The sequence below is a fragment of the Gekko japonicus genome, unplaced genomic scaffold (genome assembly GCF_001447785.1).
Source record: "Gekko japonicus isolate JY-2015 unplaced genomic scaffold, Gekko_japonicus_V1.1 scaffold1347, whole genome shotgun sequence".
In the NCBI taxonomy this organism is placed as follows: domain Eukaryota; kingdom Metazoa; phylum Chordata; class Lepidosauria; order Squamata; family Gekkonidae; genus Gekko; species Gekko japonicus.
The window spans coordinates 277,089-298,220 of record NW_015171544.1 but is presented as its reverse complement, the minus strand read 5'-3'; the positions used below and the strand labels follow the sequence as shown (position 1 = coordinate 298,220).

Genomic DNA, 21,132 nt, shown 5'->3' with positions numbered 1-21,132 from the left:
GTAATTTTTAAAGGCACCATGAAAATTCACTTTCTTTCCCATGGAGGCTGAGCACAATGAAGTGATAAGCACATGTGCTTCATTCTCCTGAGAGGTGAAAGAAGAGGTAAGTATTAGACATACTGATGTTTGTGCACAAGCTGATCAGTTACATCTTGTAGACATACTGTGGTTTGTACAATAAATTCTGATTAATCATTTTGTGTAATGTACTCCGCCATGACCACGTGCGCGACTGTTGGGCCATGCGGTCAGGCCAGACACCAGAGCTTCGCTTCCAAGAGAACAATAGTCCAGCGGATCCTAGCCCGCACCTATCAGAGGGCCAGGTCCGCGGCCAAGAGCCTATGGGACTCTCGGCCACTGTAAATAGCCTATAGGGCCTTAGTGGGTGTGTTTTAGGTGGTGGGTTTCTGAGCATATAAGCCGGCCTGCGAGCCGGCTTACCTTAGTCTTGTTCCTGCTTAATAAAAGTACTTTGCTGAAATCACTCAATGCTTCTCAGTACTTTTCATTTTGTTTTCTGAATGGAGCTGCACCCTCAAATAAGCCAAAGTAGCTCAGATGGCTGTACAGGAAACAACACAACCTTTGAGTGATATAACAAACACAAACCTCCTTTTGATCTACCACCTATTACTTAAATCAAGGAACTCACTCTCTGGGTAAACTTGGTCTAGAGATTGGAAAGTTGGCATAAATATTACTTGGTGTTGTTTTCGGCATGATTAACACATTTGTGAGTCATTAATAGCAATATGATTCATACAGATTTCTACCAGTTTTTGGTGATCCTTTCTTTAATTGACATGAACATTTTGAAGTACATAAAGTATTTTAAGCATTCTTGTACACTTCTAATTATAGCACTGCTTTGTACGGGAAACTGCCTGCTGGCCTTCTCTATGCAAAACCCATAACACAATGTAGAATATTTGCCTAGCTGTAGGGCAAAATAAGAAAGCTTAATTGTTAGCAGGAAGTCCTGATTGTTTCTGTTCTTCACAAATGAATAAGTCTCATGTGAGCCTGATACACCCCTGGAGTAATCCACTAGTCATGAAGAGGTTATCTTTCATAAAGATTTGGAGGCTAAGCATATAAATGTCATGTCTGTCAGTGAAACAACAGCAGTGTTCAAAATACGACAGAGAAGCATTTCTTTGCATAATTAACTTGAGTTTAATCGCTTGTGAGAAAATGTTATGTAAAACCTACGGAAAGTGACATTATCCTGTTTCTCTGTACATTGTGAGAATGAATGGTCTTTGGTTAAATGACTGATTAAGGCTTTGGATTATGTTCCCACATTTGGTCTAGAAATACTCCATTAGAATTTACACATGACACTTTAATTCTCTGTTCCACATATAGGATCCAATCTTCTTTATCCTAATTAAAGAGAGAACTTCCATTTCAAGGTGATATCTGTGTACCATATCAGCATACTTTCTCATACAAAGCCTAATATACTTCAGTAGGATCTAGTGATGTACAACACATTTCTGAGCTAGCCTCAGAAAAAAATATTACTTTGATAGCACTTGATAGAAACACTTGAAAATGAAAGTGGACATCTCCTTTCCTTGCCAATTATTCTTCCAGGTCAACAAACCCCTTATTTGTGGAGGGAAAACAGGTAACTAAAGGCAAGGAGAAATAATTGAACACAGGAGAGGCCTGTTGGGAATGACACTGTATCTGGCAGTTCAAATCACCATATTTCTTCTATCATGTCAAACTGGACATCATGAGAGTTGTAGGTTTTGTTGCTTCCTGATTCACAATGGTAAAGTTTTGTTGCTTTGTAATAGGGAGAACTGACGATGAGGCTATCTAGCAATGAAATGGGCTGCAGAATCGATCCCTGTTTTGAGCTAGATTCAAATTTGAAGGGGATATGATGTAAATTTGTCAGTATTCAATAGTAGCCATGGATGACTTTGGATACTGTGATCTGAGTATTGAAAAACATAATACTAGACACAGCTGGATAAATCATTGAAATTTCATTGTCTAGGTAGGTTTATTGCTGTTTATATCTGGGATATGGTTGAATTCTTTGAATGAAGTACATGTAGTATAGTTAGATGCAGACTATATACGTGTTACAGTAAATGTCTGAAATTTGGTGAATGTTGATAATCCCTGACAAATTTAGTGAATATCAGCAACCATTCGTTATGTATGAGCTGGTGAATGTTGACAATATTTGCTAGTGTGCATCTGATGTTTTGATGATTTACAAAAGTCCTCTAGGATTGTCAGCATTCATATGTGATTGTTGGTATTCACCACATTTAAGACACTCATTGTGACTTACATGTAAGTAGTGTGTGAAGCAAGGAAAGCCAAGTTTAAAAATCTCGGTCAATAGCGTTGATCCATTTTTCTTGGCCTGTGACTATGGGCAGAATTAGACATGATGGCAGATCTTTGTCCCACCCTTCCTACCTTGCACTTTTAGATTGAAACTGTGCACACACATAACACACTCACCCTCTGCTTAATAGCTATATTTCAAGATATAGATCTGCTCCAGTCACATCTCGATCCGTCCTGTCTCCTTGATGTGAACCTTTGTGTTGGTTCTGATTAGATGGATTATATCAGATGGATTAATATATTTTAAGAATATATCTGCCAAGAAGCAGTGAGTAGAGAGATTAATTTATCTGTAGCTCTCTTTGGCAGCCTTCTCAATGATGTCATGAAATATTGCCCTGAAATAGGTTTCGTTTATTTATACTAGGCATGATTGGAGCCAGTGTGAGAGGATATAACTTGCCCTGTGAAAACCAGCCAATTACTTCCCGAATTGCTGTGATATGTGGGACATCTTCATGCCACATGGGGGTAAGTTGGGGGCAGAATCCTGATGCTAATTATATAAACTGAACTGATGAGAAACTGATGTTTGAAGCTCTTCTTTTAATTTCCTTACCTTTGTCTCTTTGTGTATGTCTATCCCATGTATTATGGTGGTTACTCTATCATTACCTTCAGATATTAATTATATATCATTATGCATTTGCTATCAAGAAGCATCTTTAATAGTTGCAGAAATCAATACTGGGGGAATGGTGCAAAATGTAAAAGCAAATGATTCTACTGTGACTTCAGCTGGGCAGTGTGAAATTGGAGCCAGCCTCTGGCTTTGAGTAACCTATGATGAGCTTTGTCGCTAATGTATAACTGAGTACTCAGTGTCTTTAGAAAAGCCCCTTGGACCACCTCCTCACTCAATCAATATAAATCCATCTTGCTCTGAGAGCTGTAATGATCTATTGAATTATGAGATGCATTGTGGCTCCAAAAGAGCCCAGATAAGCAATTTTTACTTCGTTAATTTTTCTCACTGAATTAGGGGGAAAGCTTTTTCCTGGGATTGCAATTAAAGTTTAGTGTCTCTTTTTAAAATTTATACCTTTTTAAAATTTAAAGGCCTGAAAGCATTCAATTTCATGACTACCCTTTTTTACCATCTTTGTTTCATTTAAAACTTGTTAACTCTCTTAAATGTAGACTGAATCATTATAAGTGGAGTATGGCATAATAAGTACATGCAGCAAAACAGAGACTTTTATTCTTCACAAATTGTCATGTTTTCCTTTTGTATACATTTTTCCTTACCAGTGATATCTGTATAAGAAGACGACAGTTGTGCATAAATTGGCCCTTAGGTGATGACCTGCACAGAACAGTTTAATGTTAGTTTTAATATATGTCTTTGTATGGGCCCTGTAAACAAGAACATGTTAATGTGTATTAGCTTTTAGTGAAGGTTCACGGGGGGTCCCTATCCTCCCAACTCACCAGTCCCGGCTCTTCCCCTGCCCACCTTCCTGCCTTGCCACTGCCTCCACGGTGGAATGCAACAGCGGGTGACCACTGGCAGTGTCTCCCACTCCTCCCCCCCTTCTTCATTGCTGGCCCTTTGTATCTCGATCAGTGGGGCTCCACTCCCACTTTTGGTATTGCCATGGCTCATGCAGGGCTGGTGGGGCAGCACTGGTGGCTCCTGCTTCTCTCCAGCCCATCCATCTCCCTGGACACCTGTATTATTACTCTCTCTGTGGCTCATGTGGTGGTGGTGGTGGGGAATGGTGGTTCCTGCTCTGTCTGCCGTGTCCCTCTCCAAAGGGTGGATGAAGCCAGGCCAACAAAGGTGTGTGGTCTGCATAAGCACAGACCATGCTCCTTTGCTGGAGGGGGGATGTAACTCCCGCTGTATTTTTTAATGTTTTGAATTTTCCAGTGAGCAGCTGTCAAACAGCTTTGCAGTTGCACAGTAGCTGTGGTGGTGAAGCTGCATTCCCTTCTGCCTTGCAGATGCTTTCACATCTACGCACTATGCAAAATAGATTCTCCCCCAGGATGGTTAATCAAGTCATTAAATGGTGGCAGGAGGGGGGAGAACTGCTGGGCCTTTGGTCCTGAGTTGCTCAGGAGAAAAGCAGCATGTAAATATTTTAAATAATTCAGATACACAAAATAATGTTAATAAAATTGGCTTTGACGCCAAAGAGTAAGATTTTAAAAAGTGTTTAGTTACAAATAAATGACTGGTTTCCTTGCTGTTCAATTAAACAATTGGCTGTGGAGTGGCATGCTGTGATGTCAAGTCTGTGGAGGGTGGGAACCTAGGACTCCAGTTGGGTTGTGTGAAAATGTGCATGCATAAAATGCCGCTAATTGCACTGTATTGTTTTAATATGCAGAAAGGAACCTACTGAACACCCTGAGCTGCTCATGAGCACTCAGACCTCTTGGTGTAAAATTGGCTCCCTGCTTGCTACTGGCAAACAGAAGATAAGTTAGAATGATGGGTGCTTTAGTATCCCTAGTTATATATTTACTCTTCAGTGCTTGAAGGTTAGTCATGGGTAAATTTACAATGTACTTATGCCAGTATTGCACTGCCTTGGGAGACGGGGAGGTTTGCAATGCTTCCATGGGAAATAAGCACTTTACTGGCCCTGCTCATGTTGTTGACATACTTCAGATGCTAATGGGAGTGGGTAGGAGAAAGTATGTTATGATGTCTCCTATGTCACTGCAAGTAATATATGATTTGGCCCCCAAACAGGAGTTTCCATGCATTTGATAATTTACCATTATGGTGATCAAACAGTGTGCCACAAGCAAGGATGTCTGCACGACTAAGAGCTCCACATGAGATGACATAAAGATGACTCAAGCCCCTGCTCTATTAAGCATACAACAGGATTGCTACTGAGTACAGATTATTTATATTTACATTTATATGCATTCCATACTCCTATAGCATAATTGGCTCTGAGCTGAGCTCTGAGCAGGAGCAGGAGACAGAGGGGTGAGTGGTTTTTTACTTGCTTTCAGCTGAGAGGATTCAGCTGAGGACTTTGGTGGGAGAACTGGTCTGGGAGTGTGGGGAAGCGCTTGGAGTTTTTGCAGATTCCTGGCTGCTTGAGAGAAGGAGAGGAAAGGGCATTGTTTGACTGTGATAGACTGCAATTGAGAGGAAAAGGAAGAAGCATTGTTTTGCATGTGATTGAGTGCCTGGGTGCATTTGAATAGCTGCTGCCAGCCCTCTGCTGGGGGAGGCCTCTATTTAAGGAAGCACCTTGCCAGAGGCAGAGGAGACCCAGCTGAGCTCTGAGCAGGAGCAGGAGACAGAGGGGTGAGTGGTTTTTTACTTGCTTTCAGCTGAGAGGATTCAGCTGAGGAGCTGGGGGAGGCCTCTATTTAAGGAAGCACCTTGCCAGAGGCACGAGCCTCTGGCACGAGCCGAAGGGCGAGCTAAAGGGCTCTTTGCCCGTGGCTCTTAGCCCAGGGACTCTTGGACTAGGGGCTCTGTGAGACGCCCAAGAAGAGGCAGAAAGTGAAAACCCTAGGCTCCTTGTTTTCCCCATAAAGTAATTTGACTTTGACAAGAAAAAAACACATAAATACAAAGGGATTTAAAAGGGGGATTACATTTACTTATTTTAAAAGAATTATGAAGCCAGAATGCCAGCAGGGGGTTGGGGGCTATCCAGTGTTTTGCACAGAGTGTCACATGTATGACTATCTGCCCACTGGGCAGAAGTCTTGGGTGTGTGCTCGGTGCAAGGAGCTCCTGGTTCTCAGGGAACGTGTGTGCTCCCTTGAGGCCAAGGTGGCTGACCTGGAGAAGCAGAGACAGTCAGCTAGGCGCACAGAAAAGACTCTCGGGGACTTGTTAGCTACGTCCCACTCTGGATCTGGCAGCCCCGCTGCTGTCAGGGAGCATGAGGGTCTAGGGGAAACAGGGCACCGTGCTGAGGATAAGGGGAATGTGCCCTCAGAAGGGACCTCTTCCCCAGCTGGTGAGCGGTTATCCTTTTGCACCAAGGAACCATCCCTGGGCAGGGTGGGAGGGGGGCTCTTGGTAGTGGGTGATTCGATCCTTAGGCAGGTAGACAGCTGGGTGGCGAACCCGCGTACTGACCGTATGGTGACTTGCCTGCCTGGTGCAAAGGTAGCGGACATTACGCGTGTTTTAGATAGGCTGGTAGATAGTGCTGGGGAGGAGCCAGTGGTCGTGGTGCATGTCGGCACCAACGATGTGGGGAAATGCAGTCGTGAGGTCCTGGAGGAGAAATTTAGGCTGCTGGGCAGGAAACTCAAGGCCAGGACCTCCAAGGTAGCCTTCTCAGAAGTGCTACCTGTTCCACGCGCAGGGCCGGAGAGACAGGCACAGATCAGGAGTCTCAATGCGTGGATGAGACGATGGTGTAGAGGGGAAGGGTTCAGGTTTGTTAGGCACTGGGATTCTTTTTGGAACAAGAGGGAGCTGTACAGGCGAGACGGTCTCCACTTGTCCCGAGAAGGAACCAGGCTGCTGGCGCTTAAAATCAAAAAGGTGGCAGAGCAGTTTTTAAACTGAATATTGGGGGAAAGCCGACAGGAGATGAAAAGTCTCTGGTTCGGGTTGGCTCATCTCAGAGAGATGAGGGGGTACCTGTTGCTTTTCTACAGGGAGGTGGATTGAAATTGTCCACTGAGACCATGGCTAGTGACATGGACTGCCTGACAAGGTCTCGAGATTGCAAGAGGAAGGTGGCAGGCTTAACCAGTATGGGAAATTACAGCTGTTTCTATACAAATGCTCGAAGTGTCCGAGGTAAAATCGGGGAGTTGGAGTGCTTGGTGTCAGAGGGAAAAATAGACATTGTGGGTATTTCAGAAACTTGGTGGGATGAGGAAAATCAGTGGGATACGGTGATTCCCGGTTATATATTATATCGGAAGGATAGGGGGGGAAGGGTTGGAGGTGGGGTGGCTCTGTATGTCAGAGAGGGTATAAAGTCCAGAAAGATCGAGAGGCTAAGAGAATTGGATTCGCTTCTTGAAGTTCTGTGGGTTGAAATAGGGGGGCCAAAAGGAAACTTAACACTGGGAGTTTGTTATCGCCCACCGGATCAAAAGATAGAGGAGGATTATAAAATGATGAATGAATTAAAGATAGCAGCTAGACAAAAACACTGTGTCGTAATAGGTGATTTTAACTACCCACACATTGATTGGGTCAATATGTGTTCTAGTCGAGAGAAAGAGATTGAGTTTCTAGACACTCTAAATGACTGTGCTATGGAGCAGATGGTCATGGAACCTACCAGGGGAGAGGCGATCCTTGATTTGGTCCTAAGTAACACTCAAGACCTGGTGAGAGATGTAAAAGTGATTGCACCGCTTGGGAACAGTGATCATAATGTTGTTGAGTTCAACATTTGTACAAATAGGGAATTGGCCAAAAAGACTCACACAACCACTTTTAACTTTAAAAGGGGTAATTTTTCTGATATGAGGGGACATGTGGGGAGGAAACTGAAGGGAAAAGTAGAAAGGGTCAAAACCATTGGGGAAGCTTGGAAACTGTTTAAAACTACAATTCTAGAAGCTCAAATAAAATATATTCCGCAGGTTAGGAAAGGCACAAACAGGTATAAGAAAAAGCCTACATGGTTAACAAACAAAGTAATGGAAGCTGTAAAAGGTAAAAAGGATTCCTTTAAGCGGTGGAAAGCTAGTCACAGTGAGGCTGATAAAACAGAACACAGGCTATGGCAAATAAAATGCAAGTCTGTGGTCAGGCATGCAAAAAGGGAATATGAGGAGCATATAGCAAAAAATGTAAAGACCAACAATAAAACTTTCTTCAAATACATTAGAAACAGGAAACCAGCCAGGGAGGCAGTGGGGCCCTTGGATGACCAAGGGGTAAAAGGAGTACTGAAGGATGATAGGGAAATGGCTGAGAAGCTAAATGCATTTTTTGCCTCCGTCTTCACTGTGGAAGATGAGAGGTGCTTGCCCACTCCAGAGCCGCTGAGTTCGGGAGGGGTGTTGAAAGACCTGAGTCAGATTGAGGTGACGAGAGAGGAGGTCCTAAAACTGATAGACAACTTAAAAACTGATAAATCACCAGGCCCAGATGGCATACATCCGAGAGTTCTGAAAGAACTCAAATGTGAACTTGTAGATCTCCTGACAAAGATATGTAATCTTTCCTTAAAATCTGCCTCCATTCCTGAGGACTGGAAGGTAGCTAATGTCACTCCCATCTTTAAAAAGGGTTCCAGAGGAGATCCGGGAAATTACAGGCCAGTCAGTCTGACGTCGATACCGGGTAAATTGGTGGAAACCATTATTAAGGAAAGAATTAGTAGGCACATAGATGAACAAAACCTATTGAGGCAGACTCAACATGGGTTCTGTAAGGGAAGATCTTGTCTCACTAACCTGTTAATGTTCTTTGAGGGGGTGAACAAACATGTGGACAAGGGGGATCCAATAGATATTGTTTACCTTGACTTCCAGAAAGCTTTTGATAAAGTTCCTCATCAAAGGCTCCTAAGCAAGCTCAAAAATCATGGGATAAAAGGACAAGTCCTTTTATGGATCAAAAACTGGCTAATTAATAGAAAACAGAGAGTGAGTATAAATGGGCAGTTCTCCCAGTGGAGGGGTGTAAGCAGTGGGGTACCACAGGGATCAGTACTTGGTCCACTGCTTTTTAACTTGTTCATTAATGATTTGGAGTTGGGAGTAAGCAGTGAAGTGGCTAAATTTGCGGATGATACGAAGTTGTTCAGGGTGGTGAAAACCAGTGAGGATTGTGAGGCACTCCAAAGGGATCTGTCAAAGTTGGGCGAGTGGGCGTCAACATGGCAAATGGGGTTCAATGTGGCCAAGTGCAAGGTGATGCACATTGGAGCCAAAAATCCTAACTATAAATACACGTTGATGGGGTCTGAACTGGCAGAGACTGATCAAGAGAGAGATCTTGGAGTTGTAGTAGATAACTCACTGAAAATGTCGAGACAGTGTGTGACTGCAATAAAGAAGGCCAATGCTATGCTGGGGATTATTAGGAAGGGTATTGTAAACAGATCAGCCAATATCATAATGCCGCTATATAAATCAATGGTGCGACCTCATCTGGAATACTGTGTGCAATTCTGGTCACCACACCTTAAAAAGGATATTATAGCTTTGGAAAAAGTGCAGAAAAGAGCAACTCGAATGATAAAAGGGTTGGAACACTTTCCCTATGAGGAACGGTTAAGGCGCTTAGGGCTCTTTAGCTTGGAGAAACGACGACTGAGGGGTGACATGATTGAGGTTTATAAGATTATGCATGGGAAAGAGCAGGTAGAGAAAGAGGTACTTTTCTCCCTTTCTCACAATACAAGAACTCGTGGGCACTCCATGAAATTGCTGAGCGGTCGGGTTAGAACGGATAAGAGGAAGTACTTCTTCACCCAAAGAGTGATTAACACTTGGAATTCACTGCCACAGGAAGTGGTGGCGGCTACAAGCATGGACGGCTTCAAAAGGGAATTAGATAAGCATATGGAGCAGAGGTCCATCAGTGGCTATTAGCCACAAGGTATAGATAGGGACTCTGGGGCAAGTGATGCTCTGTCATCTTGGTGCTTGGGGGGGGGGTCAACAGTGGGAGGGCTTCTAATGTCCTGGCCCCACTGCTGGACCTCCTGATGGCACTGGTATTTCTGGCCACTGTGGGATACAGAGTGTTGGACTGGACGGGCCTTTGGCCTGATCCAACATTGGCATCTCTTATGTTCTTATGTTCTTAGCCTAATAGTTAATTGCAGGTGTGGTTAATGAAGGTGGGGGCATGGTTTAGAGGTTTGCAGGCAGTACATCCTAGGTTCAATCCCTGTCAGCATCTCCAGTACCAGATGTCAGGGGTCATTTCCTGCAGGAGTGCACAGGAGCAGAGCTCCGGCAGTAAAGAGCCCAGGGGGCGGGCACATGCAACAAGCCCCACCCCCTGCTCCCAGCAGCCCCAGGCCATGAGGAGCAAGAAGCAGTCAGGTAAGTTGCAGTGAGTGTTGCCTTCTGACACACTTCCGGTGATGTCAGAGGGTGTGGCATATGCAAATAAATTATCCTAATGAGCTCCTGGCACCTCTTTTTCTACAAAATGACCCCTGCCTGATGTGAAAGACCTGGACCAGAGAGAACCACTTCCAGTCGGAGTAGACGATAATGACCTTGATAAACTACTGTTCTGACAGTATAAAGAAGCTTCATGAGATCAATTCAGTTCTTCTGCTGAGGCTCTGTATATACAGATCTGGTGTAGCATAGAAGCTGACTAATCTAAAAGTCCCTAGTTTGAATCTTACATTTGCTGTGCCACCTAGATGGTCTTGGGCAAGCCTCTCTCAACCTCAGCACTCACAACTGCAATATGGAGATACTGATCTATCCTACAGTGGTGTAAGGATTAAATAATGTACATGGCTGTTCTCTAAGAACACCATATAAGTTGCTGCTGCTATTAAGTTTTGGCCGATGAAGGAGAGTGTCAAAGGCAGTGTGAAGTACTACTCAGACCAAATCATACATACGCCCTGAGCTACTGGATAGGGCGGGATAGAAATCCCAAAAATAAATAAATAAATAAACAAACAAAAAAATTGCTAATGATTAACTTCCTATTTAAGACTAGGCATTTTCTGTACTTCAATAGATAACATAATCTGCTGCAATTTTATAATACAGCTGCTCGGTATTTATTCCACCCATATTTCATTGGCCAAGGCAATGTAATTTCCCATTAGTGGACAACTAATGAATCCAAAACTGGTTTGAAACGAATGTATGGAAGGTCTTCAGTGAAGTACTCTTTTATCTGTACCTTTTTATACTGTGTTGATGACATAGGGCAATTGTGTGTGCCTTTTTAATGAGATGTATATGCAGCTGCAGTTGGTTGAAATTAACTGTACCTTTTTTTAATTAGGACCATAAAATGAAAGTTTATTATCCTCCATGTTTTTGTTAGAAATCTCTCTCTACATATATTTCTCCTTTTCTTTGTACCGAGAGACCCAGAGGGCAATAGAGATGAATCATCGAGCTTAATTTAATGCAGTGGGAGAGAGACCTGTGTGGTCAGGCTGGCATTAAAAAAAGTGCCTTTGATCTGCTTCAGGTGCATGGAGCCAGTAACAATAATATCTTTGTGAGATGATCAGCACAGAGAGTGAAACAGAAGGGGGGCGGGGGAGTGGCCTGTATGGAACTCAAGGCTTTTCTTTGTTGTGGTTCTGGCAAATGAAAAAGTCAACTGTCAGGAGAAATTCAGAGAACATAAAGCAGGGTGAAAGTGCAGTGGTCGAGTAGTAGGTTTCTTTCAAAGGGTCTTAACAAGAAAGCATTCAAAATAATTTGCTGGGTTACTTTAGTTTCTTGCAAGCATGGGTGGGGTGGGGGAGGGTGCCACCAGTGGTTTGTGTAAATTCAGAGACAAAATAATAGGATCTTTTGCTAAGATGACTGTTCTGTGAGTCAGATGTATATGCCCCCCCTCAGCAGGGGCATGTAAAATTATTTAAAAAGATTCTCTGTTAGCTTTATATACTCACCCCACTTTAAGAATCTCTGAAATATGAATAAAGGCTTTTATTGGTCATACCTCTGACACGGTAGTACAGAAACTGAGTATCACTTTTCAGGTGAAACAGTGCTAGAAAAAGGGTAATTGGCATAGTTCATTTCATCCTTACCACCTTCACATACAGTGAAGCAAACAGTGTCATAACAATGGCTGTTAGCAACTACATTCACTATAGCAGTTCTGCAAATAAACAGTCTCTTTTGACACATTGCTTACTTCCACATGCATGCTCCAGGAATTATTGCTAGAGAGGTATATATGTGAAAACTGATTAGTTAGAACGCAGTGGGGCAAATACTGGATTTGGTCATGAGGGACCCAAGCATCGATCTCCCCCTGCCCTACATATAAAGTTCATCGGCCCTGTATTCAGTTGGGGGGGGGGAACCATTAATATGGATTGTGTGGTTAAAAAGAAAACTATGGTGATCCATCCTTGATGTGCAAATGTAAGTGTGTGGATTAACCAGAATTAATTTCCCTGCCTTCCCTCTAGCTAGGATTGTGTGCCTGGATTAAGCCCTGGTTTAATCTTGGTGGGTGGGTGGGATACTTGCTACAGTTCCCCACATACCTGCATTTGTATATCATTGATAACCAGAGCTGGAGTTTAGCCATGATTCTTGGCATGAGAACAAAGGAAAGAGTATCAAGGCACATGTGGAAGACCAGCGACAAGCTGGGTTTGTCCACATTTCCCCTTAACCTCAGTCATACACAATGTCTGAGCTATTCAAAGCTACCTGCCATGTTTTTTTTTATCTAACTTTCATCACAGGTCTGTGTTTTCTTGTGTCCCTTCCTCACATGGGAGTATAGGACCGTAAAGAAACTCTGTCAATATGCTCTTCAAATCCTCATTGAAATGAATAATAATTACACATAGGCTATGTTTGATGAATTTGTGCAGTCGTTACCAAATTGCAGAATAAATTCAGTATGTTCACTAGCTTCCAACTACTGGATTGCATGTCTAGGCAGGGAACATATACACTATTCGTGTATCCCTGTTGTCCATGCCGAGGCTCAGTGCAGTTCTGATCCCACCCATACTGGTCAAAAGCCAGCGTCCTGGTCACCTGCAGCATACTTAAGTGACAGAAGACCAGCAAGGAGGCAGAGACAGCTGAGACTGTGAGGCCAGGTGAGTCGGTGGCAGCCACAGCCATATGGAAGGTGAAGGCAACAGAGGTAATGGCTGCTAGAAGTGAACCACAGGACATCCCGCCAAGGCCGCTGGTGATGTCATCAGCTGGTGACAGCTCTCTGCAAGCCATATTGGCCAGGAAGAGGCCTGGTGGCATCCAGGATAGACCAGAGGTAACAACAGCTTTGGAGTGGCAGGTAAGAAGACTGGGCAACCAGGATGTAACTGGTGGGGGGAGAACAGGTCAGGGCTGATCGCAGGGAGGCCAGAAGGAGAAATGGAGGAGGGAGAGCACTCCTCAGAGCCTCTGGCTGGCCTATAAGGGGGCAGAAGGCATGACAACCCAAGGGAAGGCAGAGCCTGGCTTCCTTCCTTTTATTACTGCTCAGTGGGCAGTACTGGATTGGGCCCAGGAAGTGGTGGATCCAAAGGGTCATACAAAAGGGAAAGCTCAACCCAGGCCAGGAAGAAAGGAAGGACTGTGAATGGGATGGAGAGACAGCACTAGAGGGAGCCAGTCCTGGGACTGAACCAGGTGCTGGAACCCCTTCTCCTCCCCATTCTGATGCCTGTGGTGGAGGCTAGCCAGGATGGTGGAGGGTGGTCTGACTAGCCATGAGTGCAAAGAGACCCACACCTATCTTCTGGTTGTTTATGTGACCATCACAGAAGGTGATATCTGCACATGGGCAGGAGTGTTAGCAATTCTTGTAGCACAGCACTCCAGCCCTATAATTTTTTAAAATACATCTGTTATATTTATATGCAGTCTATCTTCTAAGGATCTTAGGGGTTTTCATTTTATCCTTGCCAAAATCATGGGGGTAGTTTTTCTTCTTTCTTCAGTTCAATCCACATTACTTTTGTGAACCACCATTAAAATTTAAGTTTGCGCACTCACACAGGCTAAATTGGGAAGTTATTAAATTTTGCAAGTTGTACACGTGTTCCAAACAATTGGCTAAGTGATGATGATTAGGATTGGCACGAACTGGCTTATGAACTAAAGTTCATCATGAATTTTTGCCAGTTTGTGGTTTGCGAAGTGATGTTTGTGGCGGGGCGACTGACATGAACATTCCACTAACTTTCATGTTATTTGTGGCGGTTCGTGGTGGTTTGTGAATGGATACATTTTCAGACACTGTCTCTGTTCAATTAAACTGTTTACAGAACATCAAAGAACAGGGTGGTGGTGGAATTCTGCAGCCTTGGAAACACCAATAGGAACCCTCCAAAGCTTAACAGGCACTTCTGGCTGCCAGTAACACAGTTCCCATTCTGCTCTATCAAATCAGAAATGCTATATATACCTCAGCTAAAATATTTTGGCAGTTAGACTGAGAGGCAGGGAACTTCTTAAAAGCAGAGCACATTCATTTATTTGTGATTGTGAACATGTCTCCCCTATTGGGGTTTGGGTGTTAGGTGGACTCAGGGCTCTAAGCCACCCCATCTCTCTGCTCACGCCAAGCTGAGATGCTTAGCTACTGGGTGCCTTGGTAGGGGACCCACTTTTTATACCTTGCTGACTATGAACTCCTTGCCCCTGGTGGGTTTTGGGTTTTTAGTGGACTCAGGGCTCATGGCAAGAGAAGCTGGGCCAGATGACAGCCTTCTGTGACCAGTACTCCTGGGGATTGACGTCAGTGGACTTATGGGACTTGGTGAGGTGCTCCCTCCACCATTGCACACCTGGCATCTCCATCGTCACTGTCCTCCCAGTTCACTACTGACAACTAGTAATGGGGCTTTTCCCTGGTTGGGCTCTTTGAGTTAGAGGTGCTCAGCTGCAGCTCCCCCTCCTTCTCAGCCTCTTCCACCCATTGTTCCCTCTGGCCACGCCTGTTGGCCTATAGACCCTGCACTTCTTTGCAGATCTCACAGTTCTGTTGCAAGCATAGTTCCCTCTAAGCTGTGCTAGGGAGCACTGGCACACAAAATTTTAACAGGCAGCTCATGGGTTTTTTTGCTTTTGCTCACAAGGCATTTTCACTCTATTGAAAACAATGGAGGATGGGGGCACCTCCTTCTGGGGTCCATGGAGTTGGACCCCCTGGACCAATCTTTTTGAAACATGGGGGAGTTCTTGAGGAGAGACACTAGCAGCTACGCTGCAAATTTGGTGCCTCTACCTAAAAAAAACCACAGCCCCCCCCCCAGATAACCCCAGATCAATTCTCCATTATAGCCTATGGGACCATTGACTATAATGGTCACCATAGGCTACAATGGAGCTGGAAAAATGTTTGTTTGGGGTTTTTTGGCACACCCCTGTTATGCTTTTCAGTATGATTTGTAAGCTGCCTTGAGGCACAGGGACAGCTGGGATATAAGTATTTGAATAAATAAGTAGTTTGGGCAGGTTGAATATATTTAAACAACTTCCTGTTTGTTAGGTTAGGCAGGGTTCTGACAGTGATTGTTCCTCTTCAGTTATACTTGACCTGTTATGCTTGTTGTCATATTTCACTAAAACAACAAAGTAGACTGCAGGAGTCCCCCACCCCCAAGTGCTGGAATGTTTTCTAAGGCTTAGCATGAAGTGATGTTCCAAGGTCAGGTCTACCAGTATAGTGGAAAGGGGTTGGTAGACCTGTTCTCTGGAGGCCCGGTCTACCAATATAGTGGAATGGGGTGGGTAGACCTGTTCTCCAGAGGATAGGTGTACAAATATAGAGGAAAGGGGTGGGTGAAATTTGACTTAATTCTGTTTTCTCTTATAATGTTTATTCTTAAAATATAGTATAATATAAATTTAAAAGAATTTATTCTGAGATTTTTACAAGGTTATGGAAGTAATCTTCTAAAAACTAATTTACATGATAGCCAAATGTAGACTCGCTCACAACTTCAATGCTATTAGCTATTTTCGCTTATGAGGTAGAATTTTTGCTCCCAACACTGTGGAGTTTAGATGGAACATTGGTGTCAAAAGGTCTGAGTTGAGAAGAGCAGTGCTGCCTTTTATCTGGGGGTCACAGATATAGGCTAGCTTGTACTCTCATTTCTTGCAAAGATGATGCAACCTGGTGGTGATGCCCACCTGCCACCATCCGACCTGTGGGAGAACAGCTGGCACCAGTGTGGAGGTCAGTGCCTGGTCCAGCTCTCGAATCAGGGGAATGACTTGCCTCAGACTGGCTGTATGGGTGCACACCATGTTGGTGGTGGACTTGAGAAAGCGCAACATTTGGGAGAGGGTCAGCCAGTCATTGGAGCTGATGCTGAGCTTCTCTTCCCCATGCAGGATAGTCATGAAGGAGATGACATCCTGTGCCACTGTCATGATCTGGGCTGTGCCACCAGAGGCCTACTAGGCCCAGGGAGCCTGGCTAGCAGTAGGTGAGGCTGTGCCTACAACTCCCAGAAGCCCCTGAGAGGTTTTGGAGCCAAAATTGACCAATAGGGAAGAAGAGGGCTGGGGGACAAAAGGGCTGGTGCCAGAAGCTGTTCTTTTTCCCAGAGGACAGAGCCAGAAGGAAGGCTGCTGCAGGGGAGAAACCCTCATCCTGAGGGAAGGGTGAGTAGTCTAAGGCCACTGCAGATAGTGAACTAGGGACAGTATATATTTTGACGCGTAAGGGCATTTGATTTCACCCACTTCCTGTTATTATTCTGCACCTTGTTGTTTGACCTCCTATAAAATAAACCTTTTCCTTGTTTCACTCTGCCTGGTCCTCACACCTGTTATTCAGCCAAAAGGGAGGTATGAAGGTCTTGGGAGGGTTCTCTGGGCCTTCTCAAGGGAACCTAAATCCAGAGTGGTGGCAGCGTCAGGTGACACCCCACCTGAGCTGTGACAGCCACACTCTTCCACTCCACCAAATGTGTAATCATGGCATAGGTGGAATTCCTCATTGTCTCTCCCAGCCTCGTGCACAGCAGACAGGCAGACTTAATGCGAGAAGTGGGTGGCCAGGTGCTGGCAAGTCTTGAGCAAGTGTCTTGAGGGGGCCAGCATTCCAGGTGGCCTTTACAGTGCTCCCAAGCCCCAAAGGTTCCTTCACCATCAGGTGAAGTATGTGCACCTAGGCAGACAATGCCCTTAGGGTGCACACACTTTATTTCTGCCAGCATCCATGACCATATATAATCACAGACTATGTTGCCGCTGCCCACCCACTCCCTCAGTCTACTCTGTATCACACAGTGGTGATGTTTTGCACCAAGTGGTCTGCATCTGTGCCCTGCACATGGAAAAGAACTATTTGTAGCTTGGTGGCAGGACTGTGCCCTCCTGGGGCCTCAGCCATGACCCAACAGTCTTGCTGGCAGCTCCAGAGGTCTGCCGTGATACGCATGGTTCTGCCTTGTGTTCTGGAAAGCTGAGTTTTGACCATCACCACTGCATCCAACAAAAGCCTACATCCTTCATGAGGGAGAAGGGTTGGCCATCCACAGCAATCATCTCACGGACAACAAGGCGAATGATTGCTTCCTCGGCCCTCCAAGTAGTTCTTTTGTCCTCTTGGAGGGTGGCCCGCCTTGATGTCCCACCCACAATACCCTGAGTGCGGGGAGGCTTTCTTGGAGGGGCTTCCTGCTCCCCCTCCGCTTCTCCTTGTGGAAAGGGAGTGGACCTCTTCTTCCTCCTGCTGGGTACCACTCTTTCAGCCGGCGGCGGTATAGTTCGGTGCACCCTTTGCAAGTGCTTGTGGACATGGGTGTGGTGTACCTGGCACTCTGCCACACGGGTCACTGGAGAGGGAGTGGAAATGTTTCCAAACTGTGGGCTCCCCCCCCCCAACCTCTGAATCACTGCTGTCAGAGTCTTCCTCTCCAAAGAGTGTTAGCAACTGCTGGTGACTGGGCAGTGTGCTGCCCCAGCCAGCGTTTAACTGTAGCTAAGTAGAACTGCCATATATCTTTAAGAGCAGAGGCCTCTGGGCGTCAGACGGAACAGGCAGTGCTACAACTTTTTCTGCCTCTATGGAGAGCTCCAAGAAGAGATCAAGGGAAGGAGGCTCTGAGACCGCTGGTGATGCCCTACTAGGGCTGGGCTCCAGTGGGCTGGCAGGATGGGTTTGGTGCCTGGGGACAGGGGGCCTGTGGTACACAGGGGGTGGAGGGCTTCTTGCCTCCATGACAAGCACCCTTCACACCAACTTTCACCCTCATTGCACACAGAGGTGTTCACACTTAGGAGGGGTGGTAGGGTATAAATGTGGGAGACGTTTTTGGGACCCCAGAAATGTAATCCACCCCCAACCTGGAGAGTCTGTAGAGGAGCAGGCAGCAGGATGAGGTTTCCTGTGCGTTTGGTGTGTGTAGCTTGCAGGGGGTCCATTCTGTACAATTCTGAACCTGTGCCTGACATCTTCCCCAAAAGCACTTTCCTGGCTTGACCTTAGTTCTGTTGGGTTTGCACTGCCACAGTGGCACTGGTTCTGCTGGGCAGATTGCACTGGATCTGCTAGGTTTGCAGAAAGGCCCCCCCCCCTTCAGTTTCTACTGCAGAGATTCTCCGGGACTTTGAATCTGTTCTGCTGGGCTCCTATTGCCCTTGTCATCGTCCCCGTTTTCCCCCTTCATTGGAAACAATGGAGGATAGGGTCACCTTCTTTGGGGGGCCATAACTCAGACCCTGTAAATCCAGCTGTCACTAAAGTTGGAGGGCAGGCAGAGGCAATTCAGCTGGAGATCCCCTATGAGTTTGGTGTTTCTAGCTTGCACAGGATCCACTCTATACACCCCTGAATCTCTTGAACCTGCACCTGTGATTTCCCTAGAAAGCACATCAATCTTCATTAAACTTGGAGGGGAGGTAGAGGAGAGTTGACCAAAGATCATCTGCAAGTTTGGTGTCTCTAGCACACCGGGGGGGGTGTTCTACCATGTCACAAACTGGTTTGATTGGCACCTAAAAGTTCATGAACATTCATGGTTCATAAACGGGGCACACCACAAACCAAACTGCATTTTCCCAGTTTGTGCCCATTCCTAATGATGATGACTAAACGGGTCCCTCATGTTCAGAGGCAGTATACCTCATAATATCAGTTGCTGTGAGGGAGCAGCAGGGGAGACTGTGGCTTCTGTATCCTCTGCTGGATATGCTGAATTAATCCAGAACTGCTACTCTTTTATTCTTATGTATTAGATTGTTTCTTTCTATTTGGAGCCATTAACACTTGGTCTGCAGTTCCTTATCTGTTGAGCTGACTTTGTCCTCTTGGTCTTCTGAAGTTATCTCCTTAAAGATCAAATGTGTACAAGAGAAGGGATTGCTTGGATAAACACGTATACTGAAATATCCTAAAGGCTTTCCTTCTAGTTGTAAGAGATCTCCCTTGCTAGTTTGTTTTTTGAAAGCAACTTCAAGCAAAAGTATTTGTTCTGACTTGGTTCCTCAGCTCCTCCCAGCAACCAGCAAGCATAAAACAGTGCTGCTTTTGCTGCACAATATCCACCCAGACTGCCAGCTTTGTTTACAGAAATAGAGCTTGAAGCACGTTTCCAGCCCCAGAGTTTGCACAGTACGTGTCCTTTGCAGAACATCCTGGGGTGGAGACCGCAGAGGCATGCTGGCTCAAAGTGTTCCTGCAGTCTGATCTCTGTAATCTCAGTGGGAGCCAGACCAGCAAGTGGTTTCAGTATATGTTGGCTGCGATTCGAGGGCAGATGATGCCACATACTTAAACCATCCGACCCCCTGAATCAGTCTTGCAAATGAGTCCTTGGCTATGATGGGAAAAGCCTGCACAGAGCCAAAGCATACAGCACACAGCACTGTTGGCTTGGACCTGCGAACTCTGTTCAAGTGTTTCGTGTAGCAGAGCTAAGCAAATGTGCTTTCAGTATGAACATCCTAAATCTGAATTCTGGATTTTCACCTTGTATTCTTCAGCCACTGCTGGCTCTCCCGTGTTAGAGAGATGAAATGTACAGTCTCCAAAGGAATGTTGCCTAATGCATCGCAGAGCAAAGAAAACAAAAGCAAAAGTGTTGCAAATAAGACACTATGAGACAACTTTGAAAGAATTGTGCAAACTAAAACTGTACAGCCTTCAAATCCCTGTATTAAAGCATGGTCACAAGTAACAGCATATATTTTCAAATATGGGATAGAGTATTTGAAATTCATATTGCAGTTCCTGTATCACTGCTTGTTTCATTCACATGGTATGGTGGGCATGCATGTTTCTGTTTTCTGAACAAAGTTACAGAGCTGAATTACTGTAATAATGTTGCTATGTAATAATCACAGAATTATTACTATGTGTGCACACCACAAGATCCCAGACCGGAAGCCTTGTTCCCCCACTGGCAAAAAGTGGGATCTGGTAACCCTAGTTGGAAGGAACCTTCAAGGCAGGGTTGCCAAACCCCCCCCCCCCAGTTTGGTGGGGGTTACCCGCTTTTGGGGGGTTCTACCCACCGCCTGACCAGCTGGCTGGTGGGGGAAGCCCTGCCTCCAAACCCCAACACCCGCATATACCCTTCTCCCTTCTCTCTTGAGAGAGAGGAGGGAGAGGAGCAGTTGTGGGCCACATGCCCGATCTCCGGGTGGGTGGGGCCCTCTGGCTCCAGGCACTTAAGGGGACCCCTTTAAGTGCACACAGCCAGTGGGACATGGCCCCGTGCACCTGATTTCCGAGCGGCAATGCTACTCGGAAATCGGGCGGATGGGGCCCTTGGCTGCGGGCACTTAAAGGGACTTCTTTGAGTGCTCGCAGCCGGCAGGACAGGGCCCTGCATGCCCAATCTCTGAGCGGCAATGTCGCCGGGAGATTGGGTATGCAGGGCCCTGTCCCGTCAGCTGTGTGCACTTAAAGAGACCCCTTTAAGTATTCGCAGCCAGAGGGACCATCCCCATGGGGACGGGCCTTGGAGCTGGGATGTCCCCAACGTGATATCATCACGTTGGGGATGCCCTGCCCCCTCAGGAAATGTCCCCCAAAGTCCCTCACTGGAGACAAAGATGGACCTGGCAACCCTACTCCAAAGTCATCTTTTACAACCCCCTGCACAATGCAGGAAATTCACAAATACCCCCCCCCCCAGTGACCACTGTTCCACACCAAGAAGATGGCAGAAAACCTCC

At 45.6% G+C, this 21,132-nt stretch overlaps 1 protein-coding gene across 1 annotated transcript in view; it reads left to right on the top strand.

Moving 5' to 3' along the window:
• The window catches only part of FGGY (FGGY carbohydrate kinase domain containing), a 253,617-nt gene that overhangs the window by 119,192 nt on the left and 113,293 nt on the right, over window positions 1–21,132 (top strand). The window contains exon 8 of the mRNA XM_015419670.1: window positions 2,753–2,856. Within this exon, the coding sequence (XP_015275156.1) occupies window positions 2,753–2,856 (104 nt within the window). The remainder of the gene's footprint in view (window positions 1–2,752; window positions 2,857–21,132) is intronic.